Genomic DNA, 18280 nt, shown 5'->3' with positions numbered 1-18280 from the left:
AAATTCGTTAAAACTACTTTGAAAGAAACAAACTAGTTTATTGTAATCTGTGTCAATGTAGAATTTAAGATTGATTTCAATTGTTAAGCTTACATTTGAATATCATTCTATTACAGTTATCTGGTTGATTTTGATTAAAGTGATCATTTCACTTTGTTCTGATTTAAAAATTCTCCTTTTGGTTCCTAAAAATGGGCTAAACATTAGGCTTATAGTGTAAAAATACCATCCCAAAAGTTTCAAAGTATTATATTTACAGGATCAATTTTAAAACCTTGGAGATGTAAACCAAAGTTTGAAATAATTTGGAGTTGGTTTCAATGACTATGTGTATACAGGGAATCTATGCACCACAACACATTAATTCTAGATGAACACAGCATGACCTACATACAGTGTGTACAAGGTATACACTGAATGTACAGTGCAGCTAATAGTGTGTGTATAGGAGATACACACAACAGAAGGCAGGCAAAATAGCCAACGGACTTTTTGAATTGGAGAAAACTGGTCATAAGCTGAACCCGTCTACTAGACGGTTCTCAAAATCAGGCTAATAAATTGCTACTTGTATCTAAATTAGAGTTTTTCATCCTATATTGTGGTCTGTTTCAGGGTTTTTGAGGACAAATACAGGCACTCATACGCACGTTTCAACTCAGTTGAGAATTTTTTTAATCAGCTGCTCACAAAGTTAAACGATCCCTTTAATGTTAATTTGCCTTACAGAAATTCAAGGAACATCTAGAGAAGGGTAATGCCTTAGCAAGAATGAAATCCAGGAGAGATATCATCAAAGAAGCTCTAGGAACAGGTAAAAATTGTGGTTTCTTGTTTATCATTCACATATCAACTTATGACTCCTGGTGGGTGTTTCATAAAGCTGTTCGTAAGTTAAGAGCGACTTTAAGAACGACTGGTGAACCTTACGCGCATAACCATCGCCAAATAATATACCAATTATCACAAGAAAGGATCACCAGTCGTTCTTAAAGTAACTCTTAACCTACAAACAGCTTTATGAAACACCCACCTAGTGTAACACAATGTCCTAGCTTCAATAGCACAGGTGCTTAATTCCTGGTAGGATTAAAGATGTTATTATCTGTTCATTTTTTCAATTCATGAGGTATAATGTTGCCTATTCATATTCATTGAATTAAGTGATTCTATGGAGAGCAATATTTCTGCTGCCTTTAAGTTAATTTTAGGGTTTGATAATCTTGTCAGTGTAAGTGCGTATCAATTGCAAGTAGAAAAAGAAACACTACTTATTCTAGGACTTATAGAGCATGAATTTTCATATTACTTTGGAAGAATATGTTTTCACTTTATCTTTTTTATAGCTAAATTTAAGTAAAAATATTGTGCTGTAATGGGATGATTTGTAAAATCCTATCCATACATTAAGTGGTCAAATATTCTTGCTTTTATATCTTGTTTCTAAAGCTGGAGAATCAAGAGGAAATATCGGTACAAGGTGAGTTCCTTTTTTAATTCAAATCTTCATGAATAATGATTATATGTCAATTCAGGTAACATTACGAATGTTTGTTTTGTTTTTACGCAGAAATCTATTCAAAATTTGACTTTGAAAAGATCATATAACACACACTTTTTGTATGATCTTGTTTGAAATATTGCTTTAACTTTGGTGAATATTCAACTTATCGTAGGTTGACATACCTGTATGGAGGAGAACAGATCTATGCTTCATATATTGTGCTGTATTGTACCACAATTTCTTAAGTTAGTCTGCTATAATAAAAGCTGCTATGGAGTTTTCACTACAACGCCGCTTTTCCGACGGCGGCGGCGTCGTCAACATTAAAATCTTAACCACGGTTAAGTTTTAGAAATGTCATAACTTAGAAAGTCTATGGATCTAGTTAATGAAACTTGGTAATCAAGTATTACTGAACACCCTGCCTGAGTTTCAGGTCACATGACCAAGGTCAAAGGTCATTTAGGGTCAACAAACTTTCGCCATGTTGGGGGTATTTGAAGAATTGTCATCATAACTTTGAAATTTTATGGATCTAGTTCATGAAACTTTGACAGAAGATCAATCTAGTATCCTTGAACATCCTGTGCGAGTTTCAGGTCACATGACCAAGGTCAAAAGTCATTTAGGGTCAATAAACTTTGGTAATGTTGGGGGTATTTGTGGAACTATCATCATAACTTTAAAAGTTTATGGATCTAGTTCATGAAGCTTGGACATAAGAGCGGCAATGTATTCCTGAATACCCTGTGCACTTTTCATGAACATGGCCAAGATCAAAGGTCATTTAAAGGTCAATGAACTTTGGCCGTGTTGGGAGTATGTTTTTAATTGGCATCATAACTTAGAAAGTTTATGGATCTACCTCATGAAAAATCAACATAAGGGTAATCAAGTATGAATGATTGTTTTGCGCATGTCTTAAGTCACATGGTCAAAGGTCATTTTGGGTCAATGGACATAATAATTTATTATCATATTAGTGTTTTCTTCTGTGAATAATTATTTATTAGCTGTTTTCAAAGGCAGCACTGCTGCTATATCGAATTGCGTGATGCAGGCGAGACTGCCAGAGGCGTTCCACTTGTTTAGATAACTAGCTGTCATTCTCTTTGTCTCTTCATATCACATCCTCTTATCAACTTCTCTGCTTTGTTTAATTATTTTTATTACTTTTTATACCCCCGTCCTAGACGAGACGTATTATGGTATCACACTCGGTGTCCGTCCGTCTGTCTGTCCATCCGTTAACTTTTCTTGTAAACGCGATAACTTATTAAATAATGTTATTAATATTATTATTAATAATGTTTTTTCCTTCTTTAATGTTAATGCTCATCTCTTTCATTTTTGTTTTTGTTACTGTTTCCCGTCTTTATTCCTTTTGTTGCATGTTTGTAACGTATCACCTTTATACCATCTTTGCTCAGACCAAACAATCATCTTCATAAGAATGAAGGGAGACTAACAGAGCGACCGGGTTCAGTCTACATGCCTTTGTTTGGTGCTGACCTACAGAAATATCTTGAAGTGAGTACTTAAATACCTAGTGAACATTTCATGAAGAAATTTGTCAGTGAATCTCTGACAACTGTTATAAGCTACTGAAATCTGTTCATCTGATTGGCTGATAGTGAATTTGTTAGTGAAAATTACAGACAAGCTATTTCATGAAACACTCCCCCAACTGTGTCATCATAAACCAGTGCAATGCCCTGGGACATTGATTTCGAGATTTGACAAAAATCTACAATCCATACAGTCACACTTTCATTTGTATTTATGGATTGATCGGTAAGTTTCTAGTGGGTGGAAATCCAACAATGGTGAAACTTGATTGATATGACAACTGCAAAATGGGAGAAACCAAATGATGAAAAATTGGTTAGTTCATTACAGAGCAATAGGAAGTTATGATTCATGCATGTCTAAAATTACCAATTCGGTTGAGTTGGTCATGTTATCACTTCCATTTTTATTGTCTCGCCTGCATAGCAGAGCAAGACTATAGGCGCCGCTTTTCCGACGGCGGCGTCAACATCAAATCTTAAGCTAAGGTTAAGTTTTTGAAATGACATCATAACTTAGAAAGTATATGGACCTAGTTCATGAAACTTGGACATAAGGTTAATCAAGTATTACTGAACATCCTGCCTGAGTTTCAGGTCACATGACCAAGGTCAAAGGTCATTTAGGGTCAATGAACTTAGACCATGTTGGGAGAATTATTTTCAAAATCTTAACCGAAGGTTAAGTTTTTGAAATGACATCATAACTTAAAAGTATATGGACCTAGTTCATGAAACTTGGGCATAAGGTTAATCAAGTATTAGTGAAAATCCTGCTTGAGTTTCAGGTCACGTATCAAGGTCAAAGGTCATTTAGGGTCAATGAACTTTGGTCAAGTTGGGGGTATTTGTTGAATTACTATCATAACTTTGAAAATTTATGGATCTAGTTCATGAAACTTGGACATAAGGTAAATCAAGTATTAGTGAACATCCTGCCTGAGTTTCAGGTCACATGACCAAGGTCAAAGGTCATTTAGGGTCAATGAACTTTGGCCAAGTTGGGGGTATTTGTTGAATTACCATCATAACTTTGAAAGTTTATGGATCTAGTTCATAAAACGTGGACATAAGAGTAATCAAGTATCACTGAACATCCTGTACGAGTTTCAGGTCACATGACCATGGTCAAAGGTCATTAAAGGTCAATGAACTTTGGCCGTGTTGGGGGTATTTGTTGAATTACCATCCTAATTTTGAAAGTTTATGGATCTATTTCATAAAACTTGGGATATAAGAGTAATCTAGTATCACTGAACATCCCCTGTGAGTTTCAGGTCACAAAACCAAGGTCAAATGTCAGTTAAGGTCAATAAACTTAGGCTATGTTGGGGTAATTGTTGAATTGCCATCACAACTTTGAAAGTTTATGGATAGGGTGAAAGAAATGTGGACATGGGTGTAGTTGACAAGTCTTAAGTCACCGTTCAAATGTCATTTATGGTCAATGAACGTGGTATTATATGATTGGTGTTTTTGTGAATGATTATTTTATAGTAGTTTTCAAAGTTAGCACTGCTGCTATATTAAATCGCGTAATGCAGGCGAGACTGCCAGAGGCGTTCCACTTGTTTTTTTTTTTTTATGTTTCCTGGGAGCTTGCTGACACTGCACTTATCTGTAATTAGAAGGAAAAAAATCTTTTTTTTTTTTAATTAAAGAAGTAAAACCATATTTAATAAACATTATGCTGATATCATTCTGATGATGAGATATAGGTATTGAGGATAGTACTTATCACGAGGAGGAATTTTAAAAAGATTTGTTACAGGTCATTAGCGAAAATGATCAAATTTTATTTTTTTTTATATATAAAGTGAAAAACAAGATCTAATATCACTGTTTTATGATCTTTTTTGTTTCAGTCTGGACAATATGAAATCCCACCCATTGTCCTTAGTTGTATAGATTTCATCTCAGTTTATGGTAAGTCACATCAACTCATATATTTCATACTATTTAATTTTCTGGCATAATATGATGTGTGAACAAAATGTTGATCTCAATAAGAAATGAAGAATTGGTGCTACTCTAGGGAAAATACCCACATTCCAATGACTAAATTAATACATATCAAGACGAGACCATTATCATTAATTGTGAAAATCAGTAATGATCCAACTTTTTAGTTGATCCTCAATTGTACATTTCATTCCTAAATACTTTTTATTGTATATTTCTAAAGATAGAATAATTATGTCTGATGTATACTCATAGGGCAGAGAAAAGACACTTTTTATTTCAAATTTCGAATTAATTTGTTTTATCAAATCAATTATAGTGTTGTATGATATGTATTGATAAACATGTATAGAGAGAGACTGTTTCATTGAGCCATTGAAACAAATCTTCTTGATAAAATAGAAATACTTTTTTTAAAACTGTGGTTTAAGTAATGCATTAAAATACATTTTCTTTTCAACAATACACAATATGAAATACAATGGAAATGGTTGATGGGTATTTTGTTTCATGATTGCATGTATTGACAGGTATTCATTGACTCACTAACTGGCATTGTCAATTGGATATGATGACCTCTCCATTTATCTTTCTTTTTACTGCAATCAGAGTGTAATTTGTTAACCAAGAATGTGATCTCAAGGCCTTTGTACTTTTATCTTATTTTCTTAAGGTCTGAATCATCATGGTATCTTCCGTCTCCCTGGATCACATCTAGAAATCAATGATATGAAAGAAAAGTTTGAAAAAGGTAAACATTGCAAGTATTTCATATTGACAAGCATGATAAAAGGTACACCATTGACCCATGGGGTACCTTGTTGGTCTGATCAGAGAAACTGCATCATGAAGATGGCACAAAAATTCAATAGAAATTTATAAAAATCTTTTTTTAAGAGGTAAGTTCACTCTGATGAATAGTTTATTGTAAAACTAGCAGAAAAATGATTTAAAAAATATAGGTGAAGGTTTGAGGAAAATCCATTAAAGATTAAGAAAGTTATAACATTTTAAAAGTTTTTGATTTGTGGCTTCATATACAAGCAGCGGCCCCATATTTTATGTAATATGAAATGCATAAATTTGACATTTTTGATGGTTCATGATGATTAAAAATTTTGTTCTTTCAGGAGCAGGTGTGAAATTATTTGTCTGTTTTATATTTAAAGTACAATAAAAACCCATTTTCAATTTTGTGAGAAAATGACATTTCATTGTTTTAAATTCACGATACATGTGAAGCTACTCGCATGTGACGTCACAAAAAATATTACTTGTATAACTTTTCAATTCTTTAATAGATTTTTCCCCATACCTTCACCTATATTTTTTTTCTTCTATTTTAACAATAAACTTTTTGTAAGGGTGAACTTCCCCTTTAACGTGTAGAAGTTCGAAGCCTTAAAAATTTCTTTGGTGTGGGCACCTTGTACAACAAGTGAAATTATAAACTATAAAGTCAGTTTCATAGAATTCTTTCTTTTTATAAACACATAATTTCTTACATTAAATTGTACAAACAAAGGCAAGATACACAACAGTCAAACAACTCAATTGTTAGTAAATGAAATCCATTTAATATGCACTTGAAATCATTATAAGCATTAGTTAACTAAAATTAAAAAACTAGATACTCGACACCCACTCATATCTTTAGAATAAAGATCAGTGTTGGTATTGCTGATTTTGTAGTTTTATCTAATTGAAATCATAATACATGTTGAGCTTACATGTAATATGATATGGATTGATTGTAAAACCATATATGGCAGAATCGTTAACGTGTAGGATTATTTTACATAAAGAAGGTAGAAAATATTTGTTTAAAATTCATGCTTTGTATTCTTTGAGTAGTAACATGATGTAAGGTTAAATGTGTATAATGTATTTTATAGCATTAAATATAAGTTGTGTAGATTGTTCAGTTTCATTTATTTCACATTTCTCATAAAAACATTTAAATAACAGATACAATAGATACAATTACATGGCATAGCAATGTAATTATTTATTGGCTAAAAACAAACCTTTCCTTTTTCAAAGCCCCCAAAATGGAAATGAAAAATATTAATATAAAATAGTAATTAAGTATCATGAATCTTATCTGTCAAGTTAAATATTGAATTATTACAGGCCAGGATCCTATCTATGGACTCGGAGAGGCTGGTGATGTGAATGTAGTTGCTAGTGTCCTCAAGGCTTACTTTAGAGAGCTTCCAGAACCACTCTTCCCTATCAGTCTATTTGATGACTTCATGGAATGCATTAGTAAGTAAAATCAAATACCTTGTATTAAACATGAAAATGATAATGCAGTCTTTGTAAGATCATGAAGGATGCTGTAAGATGTGTCATGATCAATGGGTTTGGATATTTGATTTCAACTGGAATGCTGTTACGAATGGGACTGGTTTTACTGTGGTGTTGTTTTGATCTAGATTTACCCCTTTTGTCCTTGCTACCTGCATCTGTCTGCCACATTTTCATTCTCAAGTCAAAGGTCACTCCCATTTTAATAACATTTAAATGATTTTGTTAGAGTTATAGATAAATAAGTGTACTTAACTTGATGTCTTACAGAATTACCACCAGGGAAGGAGAGGATAGATATGCTAGCAGAATTGATTTCTAAGGTGCCAGTATCTGTCATGGTCATCATGAGATATCTCTTTGCCTTCCTAAAAAAGTAAGTAGTTTATCCCCATTGTTTTCTTTCCACTGCCCCTGCATTTCTGCCTTTCTGTCTGTCCCTGTCTATCTCTCTCTCTTGTTGTCTCGCCTGCGTAGTGGAGCGAGACATAGGTATCACTATTTCCGGCGTCGTCGTCGTCAACAATTGTGTTGTACACCCAATAACTTTCTATAGCTTCGAGGTGGGATCACCAAATTCATACCAGAGGTCCATCTCCTGAAGGCACAGGTCAAGTTCGAATATGAGTCGAATTTGAATAAGGTCAAAGGTCAATGAACTTTCCATGACTGGCACAATTGTGTTGTACACATAATAACTTTCTATATCTTCGAGGTGGGATCACCAAATTCATACCAGAGGTCCATCTCCTGAAGGCACAGGTCAAGTTTGAATATGAGTCGAAATGTGAATAAGGTCAAAGGTCAATGAACTTTCCATGATTGGCACTGTGCTGTGTTGTACACACAATAACTTTCTATAGCTTCGAGTTGGGATCGCCAAATTCATACCAGAGGTCCATCTCCTGAAGGCACAGGTCAAGTTGGAATATTAGTCGAATGTGAATAAGGTCAAAGGTCAATGAACTTTCCATGACTGGCACTGTGCTGTGTTGTACACACAATAACTTTCTATAGCTTCGAGTTGGGATCGTCAAATTCATACCAGAGGTCCATCTCCTGAAGGCACAGGTCAAGTTCGAATATTAGTCGAATGTGAATAAGGTCAAAGGTCAAAAGTCAATGAACTTTCCATGACTGGCACTGTGCTGTGTTGTACACACAATTACTTTCTATAGCTTCGAGGTGAGATCGCCATATTCATAACAGAGGTCCATCTCTTGAAGGTGCAGGTCAAGTTCAAATGTGAGCCGAATTTGAATAAGGTCAAAGGTCAATGAACTTTCCATGACTGGCACTGTGCTGTGCTGTACACACAATAACTTTCTATATCTTTGAGGTAGGATTGCCAAATTCATACAAGAGGTCCATCTTTTGAAGGTGCAGGTCAAGTTCAAATGTGAGTTGAATTTGATTAAGGTCAAAGGCCAATGAACTTTCCATGACTGGCACTGCTATTTTGTACACACAATAACTTTCTATAGCTTCGAGGTGGGATCGCCAAACTCGTAACAGATTTCCATCTCTTGAAGGTGCAGGTCAGGTTCGATTGTGAGTTGAATTTGATTAAGGTCAAAGGTCAATGAACTTTCACACTACTTTGTTCCTCTAGTGACATGAACTTTATAATTTTATACTTTTTAACACTAACATTTTACTTCAGAACTCAGTACTCTCTATACCTGAACCAGATTTTGTATTTTACTTGTTTATTCTTTAAAAACTGTTATTTATTTAATGAGCTATAGTTCTTTGCACCATTTATAATATTCACACAAATTTGCCAATGGTACAATAGAAAAGCTATCAAAGTTTCTTAAATGTTACCCTTCAGATTTGACATGCAGTCTCTTCATGACTGCAATATGCAGGCGAGACAACGCTTGGCGTTTGCCTTGTCTTTCTTTCTCTCTCTCTCTCTTTCTATAACCGTCTGACACTTGTTGCTGTTTCAATATAAATGTACAGTTAATAGTATATATAGTAGCTTGTTATGGGGAGCCAAGCAAACACCATACATAATCATATCCTGTCTTGTTAAGGCCATTTCACCAGAAATTATTATGATACCTATTGCTCAGGACACATCAGTGCAATCTGCTTCTGACTAATTTGGTAGTAAAGCAGTATTTTGTTAAGGTTTAACTAAACTTAGCTCTGAGTCATGAAAAATCAGTAATTAGTTCAAATTATCTCTCATAATGCCTGATGATGATCGATGTCCTCATTGAAAAGAACCTGCATTAATTTTCATATGGTCAGATTTTTTTAATTTATAATTTGTGGTCATATTATTCAGAAGTTTTCATTATTTTGTTTTGGTGTCATCATTATAAGTGAAATGCAGAAATTCTTCACTTCAACTGAACAGAGTTTAACAATTTTGATAATGCTTTGTTTATTCTTCAGACTTTCTCAGTACAGTGATGAGCACATGATGGACTCTCACAATCTTGCCTTATGTTTTGGGCCAACCCTAATACGACCTCCTGATGGTTACGATGAGGTCTACTACCAGACTAACATCAATGACCTTGTTGACACCATGATTCTATTTCAGAATGAGATCTTTCCACCTACCCCTGGTCCCTGTTACCAGGGTGGTAATGCTGCTGATATCAGGTAGGTTCCACCTTGATCTTGAAACAGTCTGTCTATCGCATCTTCCTTATATCTCTTCTCTCAATTTCCTCTCATCATAGGACAGTTAAGCCCTATAGCACAAAGATGGTTTTGAATCTGTGGTCTGAAACCATGTTTTTGCTGATGTCATATACTTATTACACTTGATAGATTGCATTAAAAAGACACACTTTTTTCTCAAGGTGCTAAATTCACACTTTTCTTAAGGTCACAGTATTATTGAGCTCACTGGTTTTAATTTATGAGCCTAAATGTAAAATAACTGGTTGATTTCCAACCAAGATAAATTGCAGGTTGATATCCTAGCTTTGCAAAGCCAAATTATCTGTTATCACTTGATCATCTTATCTCTTCATTAGCATCTCTTATTATGACATAATTGATGCAAGGATTTCTCAGATAGAAAGCAACAGATTGCCACAACAGATCTTGCCATTAAAAAAATCAGGCATGTTGCAACACACTATCCCACAATGGAAATAAATGTGCATTGTAAATGCATTTTATGTAAAATTCTCATGTAAAAGGTTGTTGGTCTAATGTTGTAAAAATCATTTAGAAAAAAGCCTCTTAAATAAGACAAAACTATTAATAAATCTAATTGGGAATTATGCATTTGTTCAACATATTTTTTTTTCTGTGTAACTACAAATAATATTGAAGTAAAAAGAGAATTATGAAGAGATATTTGTAAAATTTGAATTCGAGTCATCATTGATGATTTTTTTTTTATGGCTATCTTTTTCTCTCCCTTTCAGCCCCACAGGAAGTTTAGAGACTATTCCAGAGTCAGTTGCTGATGAAACAGATAATGCTATGGATAGTAAGCCTCTTTTACACTTCATTCTTTGATTTGCTTTTTTCACTTTCCTTCTTAATTATCCAGAAAAGTACAATACTATAGATTTTTAGGTATGATATTTCTTCTGCATATTCGAAAAAAGGAGAAAAACCAAAGCAAAAACAAAATCATATAGCAGTTGATTGTTAAAGTCTGTCTAAAACATTGGTGAAGGTTAATAATGTGAATTATATTGGAGTACCGCCTAACATTCATATCTTTGCAAAAGTGTAGTGATTCCTTGTGAAAATTTGAATATTTTGGGATATTGAACGAATGAGTGCTTATCAGTAATGGTTAAAATCATTGATGCAGAAACAGATATTAGGACATTAATGGTCATATAATGTAGTAATCAAATCAAGACGAGACACTTTTAGGGGATTTACCAAAACTTTAGTGCGGCTTTAAGTAATCATAATGAAAGAGTGATGAAAACTAAATTACTTGCATATTCTTGCATCAAACTTTAATGTCACTTTGAAATAATGTTTGTAATTAGAAAAAAAAAAGTTTCTTAAAAGATGTGATTGTTTTCTTTCCCTTTCTTTGGTCTATCATAATCCGCAAAGTGCATTATATCTTAGCTACAGCCAAGGAAGAACATTTTGTGTAGTCAATCATGTTCTTCTCGCTCTCCTTAAAGAAAATGTAATTTTGTGGTATGTATTTTGATAATTACCATGCAAGATAAACTTTAGATGCTGCATCTTTTAATAAATGGTTTCATCTCCTCTGCTGATATTTTAGTAATACTAAGCACTAGATTCATCTTCTTTTTTTTTCAGGTGATAGTAATATTTAATGAATATAGACCATTTATAAAGGAGAAAAAGAACATACTCTCAACCAATCATTCACTTCATCATCTTGTAGAAATAATGACATTGGTGTTTTGGAAAGCCTTTCATGTAACCCATTGCCCTCTCTCTTGCAGTGCCTCTTATAGCTACAGCCAAGGAAGATTACATAGGGAAATCCCCTGATGAGCTCACTTTCACTAAGGGGGATTCCCTAAAGCTGTATATGAGGGTGGATGATCAGTGGTGGAAGGGTGCTTTAGGTGATCAACAGGGGCTTGTACAGCAATCACATGTCGTCTTAGCAGAAATGTAAGTTTCATCTGCTCTCATTTATGCTGTGTGTGTCATTTATATGTGTGGTCCTTTTTAACTTATCACCGCATAACTTTCTATGATTTTAGAAAAACCGTATATAACATTCAGCGGAATGCTCTTTCAGAACTACAGCTCTACCATGGCTTTTCTGTTACATATCATGCTTATCTTCATACTTAACATGAGAAGCAAAATTCTTAACTTTCATAATATTGGGTGTACTCTCTTCTATTATTGACATAATGAAGTTTGTAATTAAATTTAGATTTAATTTAAGATAAATAGTTTTTGGCTAATGTGGCTATTAATCTTTCTTGTATGTCTTTACCAAGATAACTACCATTGTAGCCGGTAGATCTTTCCTTTGCTTGGAGTGAATTATTTGAAATATACACAACAAACATCCATAATTTCAGAACCACTGGGAGTTTTTGATATATTTTCACATGAGTGTGTAGGTAATTTTATAAGCCACCCTCTGAGTGAATGTTAAGGACGTATTTTATGTCATGCTTCAGTGAGCACCGCCAGAAGTAAAAATTGTCACTTTTTAAAAGTCACAAGCAAAATATCATGACTTTGATTCCAGTTTATTGGAACGAATTCCACATTCTCATCATGGAAAATAGTCAGAAGGCTTGAAAAAGGAACTTTCTAAAAGACGATACAACTTTTTTGCTTAATTTCACGGTTGAATAAACAGTCAGATTTTTTTTTTTTTACCCATTTCTATCGATAAAAATGATAGAATATGATGACAATTATTTTTGGGAAGAGTATCTTTAACAATATTTATCATTTCACGGTTCAATGAACATTCAATGAAAACAAAAAATACGATTTTCAAATATCATTGGCAAGTATTGTTTCAATTTGGTAACTGAAATTATCTTTTCTCAACCTTTTTCGTTATGTTCACGACCAGTTAACATGCTTCAATGATTCAAAGGCGTTTAATTAAACATTCACGCTTGAATGAACATGTGGAATGTGATTAGCTCTTTTTTGCATTATTGGAAAAAATGCAATTGCAAGCTATGGATATCTGTCACAAACCTTCTTGCACAGTTAATTTGATTTGATTTTTATGAAAATCCCGATGTTTAATGCTTCAGTGAGCACACAATATTCGAAAATTATGCAAATGAGAAGAAATTCAAGGCCTTGGCCTCATCTGTGCCGTATCGAATGGTTATTTGAGTGTGCGAGCCCTTTAGATAGTGTCACTCTGAAGCCATGTGCGAAGTTTCATGAGAAAACTATTGGCATAAGTTACAAAAACCGTCTATGAAACAAACCCTTATTTCACTTTTGTTAAAATTTTGACTTCCTCTCTCATAGACATTGTGTACACTATGGGTGGATATGTTTGAGAATAAGTAACCCCTTATTCAATATGTTGGATTTTTTTTTCAAAGCTGTCTTTAGCAGTATCATTTGGCAGTAATGTTTATCAATCTATGGGCAGAATTCTATGCAAAAATGAAATCGATTTGTTTATTTATGGATGAGTGAGCACGCCTCAAAGGGGGGAAAGGAACATTTTCAATGTCACAGACTCATTTTGAGGAGTTAAAAAGTGAATAATTGGGGCAAATTCGGTTTCAAATGTAACTTGGTGTTGTTTTTATCATCAATCATTTTCATCACCACACCATTTCCAAACTTTTCTGACTGTCATGGTTGAGCGAGCACACTTGAAAATTAAAAAAATAATACTCTTTTTACTGCATAAATGTATTCATTTCTTAACAATTTCTCAGAATCACTTGAATTCATGGACAAATCAGTGGGGGGATGGGGGGAGCCACTAACATTTTCCAATTTTAACATGTTTTAACAAGTTACAAGAGGATACTACCATAAACCCCTATGAGATGATACGTCACAGAAAAAAATGTGCTCACTCAACCATGAACATACTTTATCAAAATTTTGTGTGGAGAGACTAAATGATGGATAGTAAAACGATGTTAACACCATAAAAATCACAAAAAAAACACCTTTGCCCAACTTTGTATTTACACAATCTGAAAAACGACTCTTGTGACTTTCAAAAATGGTCATTTTTAGTTCAATCTTTGATTACTCATGCATGACCCAACCGATCAATCTCATTTTCTCCCAGGATTTGCTTAATGAGTGTAAAAAACCACCTACGAAATATGTCTCAAAATTATTCCGTTCAAAAGTTAAAGCATTTTGATTTAGGGGAGACTTACTTTTTTTTTTGTGTATAGATATTTTTGTTTATTTGGGGTGGGGGGGGGGGGGGGCTCATTCAGGACCCATCTTTGACAGATTATACCAACCAAATCTCATTTTCCACACAAAAGTATTCCTTGAATAATAATAGTCAGTTCTTGTATAGCGCATAACACATTATGAATAATGTCTCTATGCGCTTCCAAAGGACTTGGATATTTTACCCCGGCTGTAGCTCCAAGCAGCCTTATAGTGGGTTAAATCTAGAATTGCATGTAATGACCTTTGTTTTCTTGGATAGGTTGATTTTAGTCGTAAATGTTGATTTTGTAGAATACAGAAAACAAAACAAGGTTTAAGAAGTTCAAATGAGTTTGCTAGTATCATGTCTTTAATTTGCTAGAAAACCATTGTAGTTTTGCAGATAATGGGTTCAGCAACACTTCATGAAAAAGTTTAGTGATTTCTTTGCAGTTCCAGCACAATAGATTTTTTTTATTTTTAAATTTAGTGCAAGAATGAGAATTATATCTGTTTGATATGATGCAGCAAAGTTAGAAATGAATCATAGTATAAGAGAGTTCTTGTTTTAGTAAATCATTTTACTTTCTTTCAATTCCAAGACAAATTTTTGTAGATCTCATAATTCATTTTTTATCATTTTCATTATTCTTTATGTGCATGATATATGATCCTTTCTCTTTTGTGGGCATGTAGTATTATAAAAGATGTCTACACATTTAATAAATCATTGTTGAATACAAGAAGATGTTTTAATTCAGTATGTATTCAAATGTAAACTTTCTTAAAGCTTTACTTAATCAAATTTGCATGTGCTAGTACGCATGGAGCCTTCAAAATTTGATCTTCCAATGAAAAGGGGGTCATATATTATATTTCCCAAGTTCAGTAACATATAAATTCTTCATTTCATTTTCAATATTGTCTGATTTGCCTCCAAAATAGCAAATAATTTGCATGCGTCCCATTCTGATATCAGTTTTCCAGCATATATTAAAGATATAACTTATGCCTGTGTCAGAAGTAAAATGCATGATGTGATAATACTCAAAGTCTCTCATTTTCTTGCTGTGAAGTTTCCATTTTCATGCTGTGGTATGAAGCTTAAAATACTTGAATCTTAACCAAATTGCTACTGCTTTTACTCATTTACCCCCTGACAGAGTTCATATATGATTCTATTGTAAGAGAAAGCTAAGGTGAGGTATCACCATGCATTGCCTCAAACAACTAACCTTAAAACCTGCATGCTAATATTAACATTAATCATGCATGATTTTTTTATTTGGATATATATAATGATAATAATTACTTCTTATAAAGCGCTTTTTCATAAGTTACAAAGCGCTAAACAAAATGACAAAAACAAATACAATGGGTAAAAACTTAAAATAAAAATACATGATATTAAACACTACTCGCAATAAATCAAAACAAATTAGCGTCTTCTTGAAAACATTAATAGAAGGGCACTGTTTAAGTTTATGAGTTTTGCTAACATTCAATTGATAATTTATAATTATGTCAGTATTAGGTTGTTCAGTGAAGGTTGTTCCATTCTGATAGTAACAAAAAACAAACAAGCTACGAGTAATATAGGTCTGAGTTTGTCATTTTTAAATACCAGAATCCATCCAATGTCATACTTGTTCTTCCAATATCAATGTTCAAGCGAAAAAAGTGATAGCCTCACAATGCATGCTGATATATTCTATCTGATAATAAAATGTTTATAGATATTTTTAATTCACTTTTCTCACAATATAAATGAATACCTTCTAACAAAGTACACCATGAAAGTTGGATTGACATGTTGTTTTTCTTTAATTTCTTTTCTGGGTTTATCTGTGTCTCTGATGTCTCCATTCAAATGGTGGTTACCATTTAAAGTGTGTTTTTCACTGCAGCGGTTACAAGCAATCTCTGTACAGTCGATTATGATGTGAAGTTTTTAAATTGCAAAGCATCCCCTGTGGTGACAAATATTTCATGATACGTTGGCTTTCTTGTGGGAGATGTTAAAAACATTGACAAGTTTGGACAGAAAAGAGAGGACGTGTGACGGACTAATCATGTATTAAATTAAAATCTATGATATTCATTATTTCAACTTGTTCAAGTTCCCGACTAGACACCATCAGAATCTTGGAACATGAGTCAGCCCTGATGTTTCAATTTATTGACAGAGGGAATTTGTGTTTGAATTTTCTGCACACTTTCTTGTTAACATAATGATACTGTGTAGTGAAGGTCCTGAAGTCAAATGGCATGTAATGATGGGCCTTTAACACAGAAGCACATTGGAGATGCAGTGAAGTTATTATCATTATTCTTGCAAATCAGTTTACAATAATGATATTCTTTTTAGTAATGGGCAAGATATTAATTTATTTCGCATATATCACATTCACAATTTCTCTCTTAAAAAAATATATTCACATACATTTTCTGCTCACTTCTATTAGTCGTTTTAATGCAATAGCACATGTGCAATAGTTATTAACAGGTATAGCCTTCTAGTATGTCATTTATAGTGCATTACACTCATGAATTGAAAATATTAAGAAATTCCAATGACTTTATATCACAAAAAATAGAGTTCATAAAACTGAAAGATTTTGAATAAAAGCAGTTATGTAACCCAATATCAAGATGATTCTTGTTTGTTTCAATGAGGGACCCTCTGTGAAATCTGCTGAACATGATCAGAGAAATTATACATATGAGCAATTTCTTCAAGCAAAGATGTATGGACTTATTGAACAAATTCCAACAGTATACCAATCAGGCACGCGTATTTTTAGGATTCACCACTAATTCATAAAAAGATTGGGTTCTAGTACAATGCTTATTAAATTTATTAAGCTGAAGGCCCACCTTCATTGTTTATTTCTTGTTTAAGGTTCACCTTACAGAATATTAATGAGGAAAAAAAATCTACTACAACCGAAATATGAAAAAAGTAAATGGAAGAAATTACATGGATATTATTTAACCACCGCAATGAGCTATATGTTTACTGGTCACCAAATGAATATGATCTCAATACATTGGTGATTTAACTAGTGCTTGAATGCAGTTTACTGACCATCCCATATTAATCTCACCATTGTTCTTAATAATACATGAGGTGTGGCCTTAAAGGTCAAGTCCACGCCAGAAAAATGTTGATTTGAATCGGTTGTAAAATAAGAAAGTTATGACATTTTATAAAGTTTCACTTATTTTTCTCAGGACAGTTATATGCACAACTCAGCAACATGCAAATGAGAGAGTCGATGATGCCCCTCACTCACTATTTCTGTTGTTTTTTTATTGTTTGAATTATACAATATTTCAATTTTTACAGCTTTGACAATAAGGACCTGTTTGACTAAACCATTAAAATTTAAAACAATTGTAATTATCCATGTCCATGGACAAAAGTTTTTTGTTTCAACCACCAATGAGGAGAAAATTATAATATTTCATATAATAAAATACAAAAGAAATAGTGAGGGAGTGACGTCATCAGTCTCCTCATTTGCATACCGACCAGGGCCCCGTAACACAAAGACTAGAGATGAATAGCAAATATGAGAGAATACTTCTGATTGGTTCCTGGTCAGTATTTTGCGCCAAATGTGCGTGTAATGTTGATCTTGATTGGTCAGTTCATTTAGCGATTGGTCGCTAATCTTTGTGTTACGGAGCCCAGGATGTGCATATAACAGTTTCGTGAAATCAAGCAAAACTTTAAAATGTCATAAATTTCCTATTTTACATCCAATTTTGATGAAATTTTCAATGTTATGCTTGTTAGATTTTTCTCTTTTTGTTGGGATGGACTTGTCCTATAATCATAATTATTACTCAAGAACATCTACCCATTGAGGCAAATGAAACCTTATATAAAATGTTAATAAATCAAGATGTATCACATATAAAATATTTGATAGGGGTAGTAAATTTTAAAAATTGTCTCATAACATTTTCACAATGCACAATCCAATAAAAACCAAACAGTAACATGCATTTTTAAAGTTAAGTTTTATTTAAACATGGATCATTAAACATTTGACATGTGTAGCACTCTTTCTCCCATCTGCTGATCAAAAATTATGAATCA

The 18280-nt window shown here is 33.3% G+C and overlaps 1 protein-coding gene across 1 annotated transcript in view; it reads left to right on the top strand.

Annotated features, from left to right (window-relative positions):
- LOC129255476 (SLIT-ROBO Rho GTPase-activating protein 1-like) overlaps positions 1-18280 on the top strand; it is a 41346-nt gene that overhangs the window by 12220 nt on the left and 10846 nt on the right. Inside the window, exons 7-16 of the mRNA XM_064097400.1 lie at positions 730-814; positions 1450-1480; positions 2935-3034; positions 4938-4998; positions 5708-5785; positions 7168-7302; positions 7615-7720; positions 9754-9966; positions 10746-10810; positions 11766-11940. Of these exons, the coding sequence (XP_063953470.1) occupies positions 730-814; positions 1450-1480; positions 2935-3034; positions 4938-4998; positions 5708-5785; positions 7168-7302; positions 7615-7720; positions 9754-9966; positions 10746-10810; positions 11766-11940 (1049 nt within the window). The remainder of the gene's footprint in view (positions 1-729; positions 815-1449; positions 1481-2934; positions 3035-4937; positions 4999-5707; positions 5786-7167; positions 7303-7614; positions 7721-9753; positions 9967-10745; positions 10811-11765; positions 11941-18280) is intronic.

Source organism: Lytechinus pictus, chromosome 3 (genome assembly GCF_037042905.1).
Source record: "Lytechinus pictus isolate F3 Inbred chromosome 3, Lp3.0, whole genome shotgun sequence".
NCBI classification, from domain to species: Eukaryota; Metazoa; Echinodermata; class Echinoidea; order Temnopleuroida; family Toxopneustidae; genus Lytechinus; species Lytechinus pictus.
This window is presented reverse-complemented; position numbering and strand designations above follow the sequence as displayed.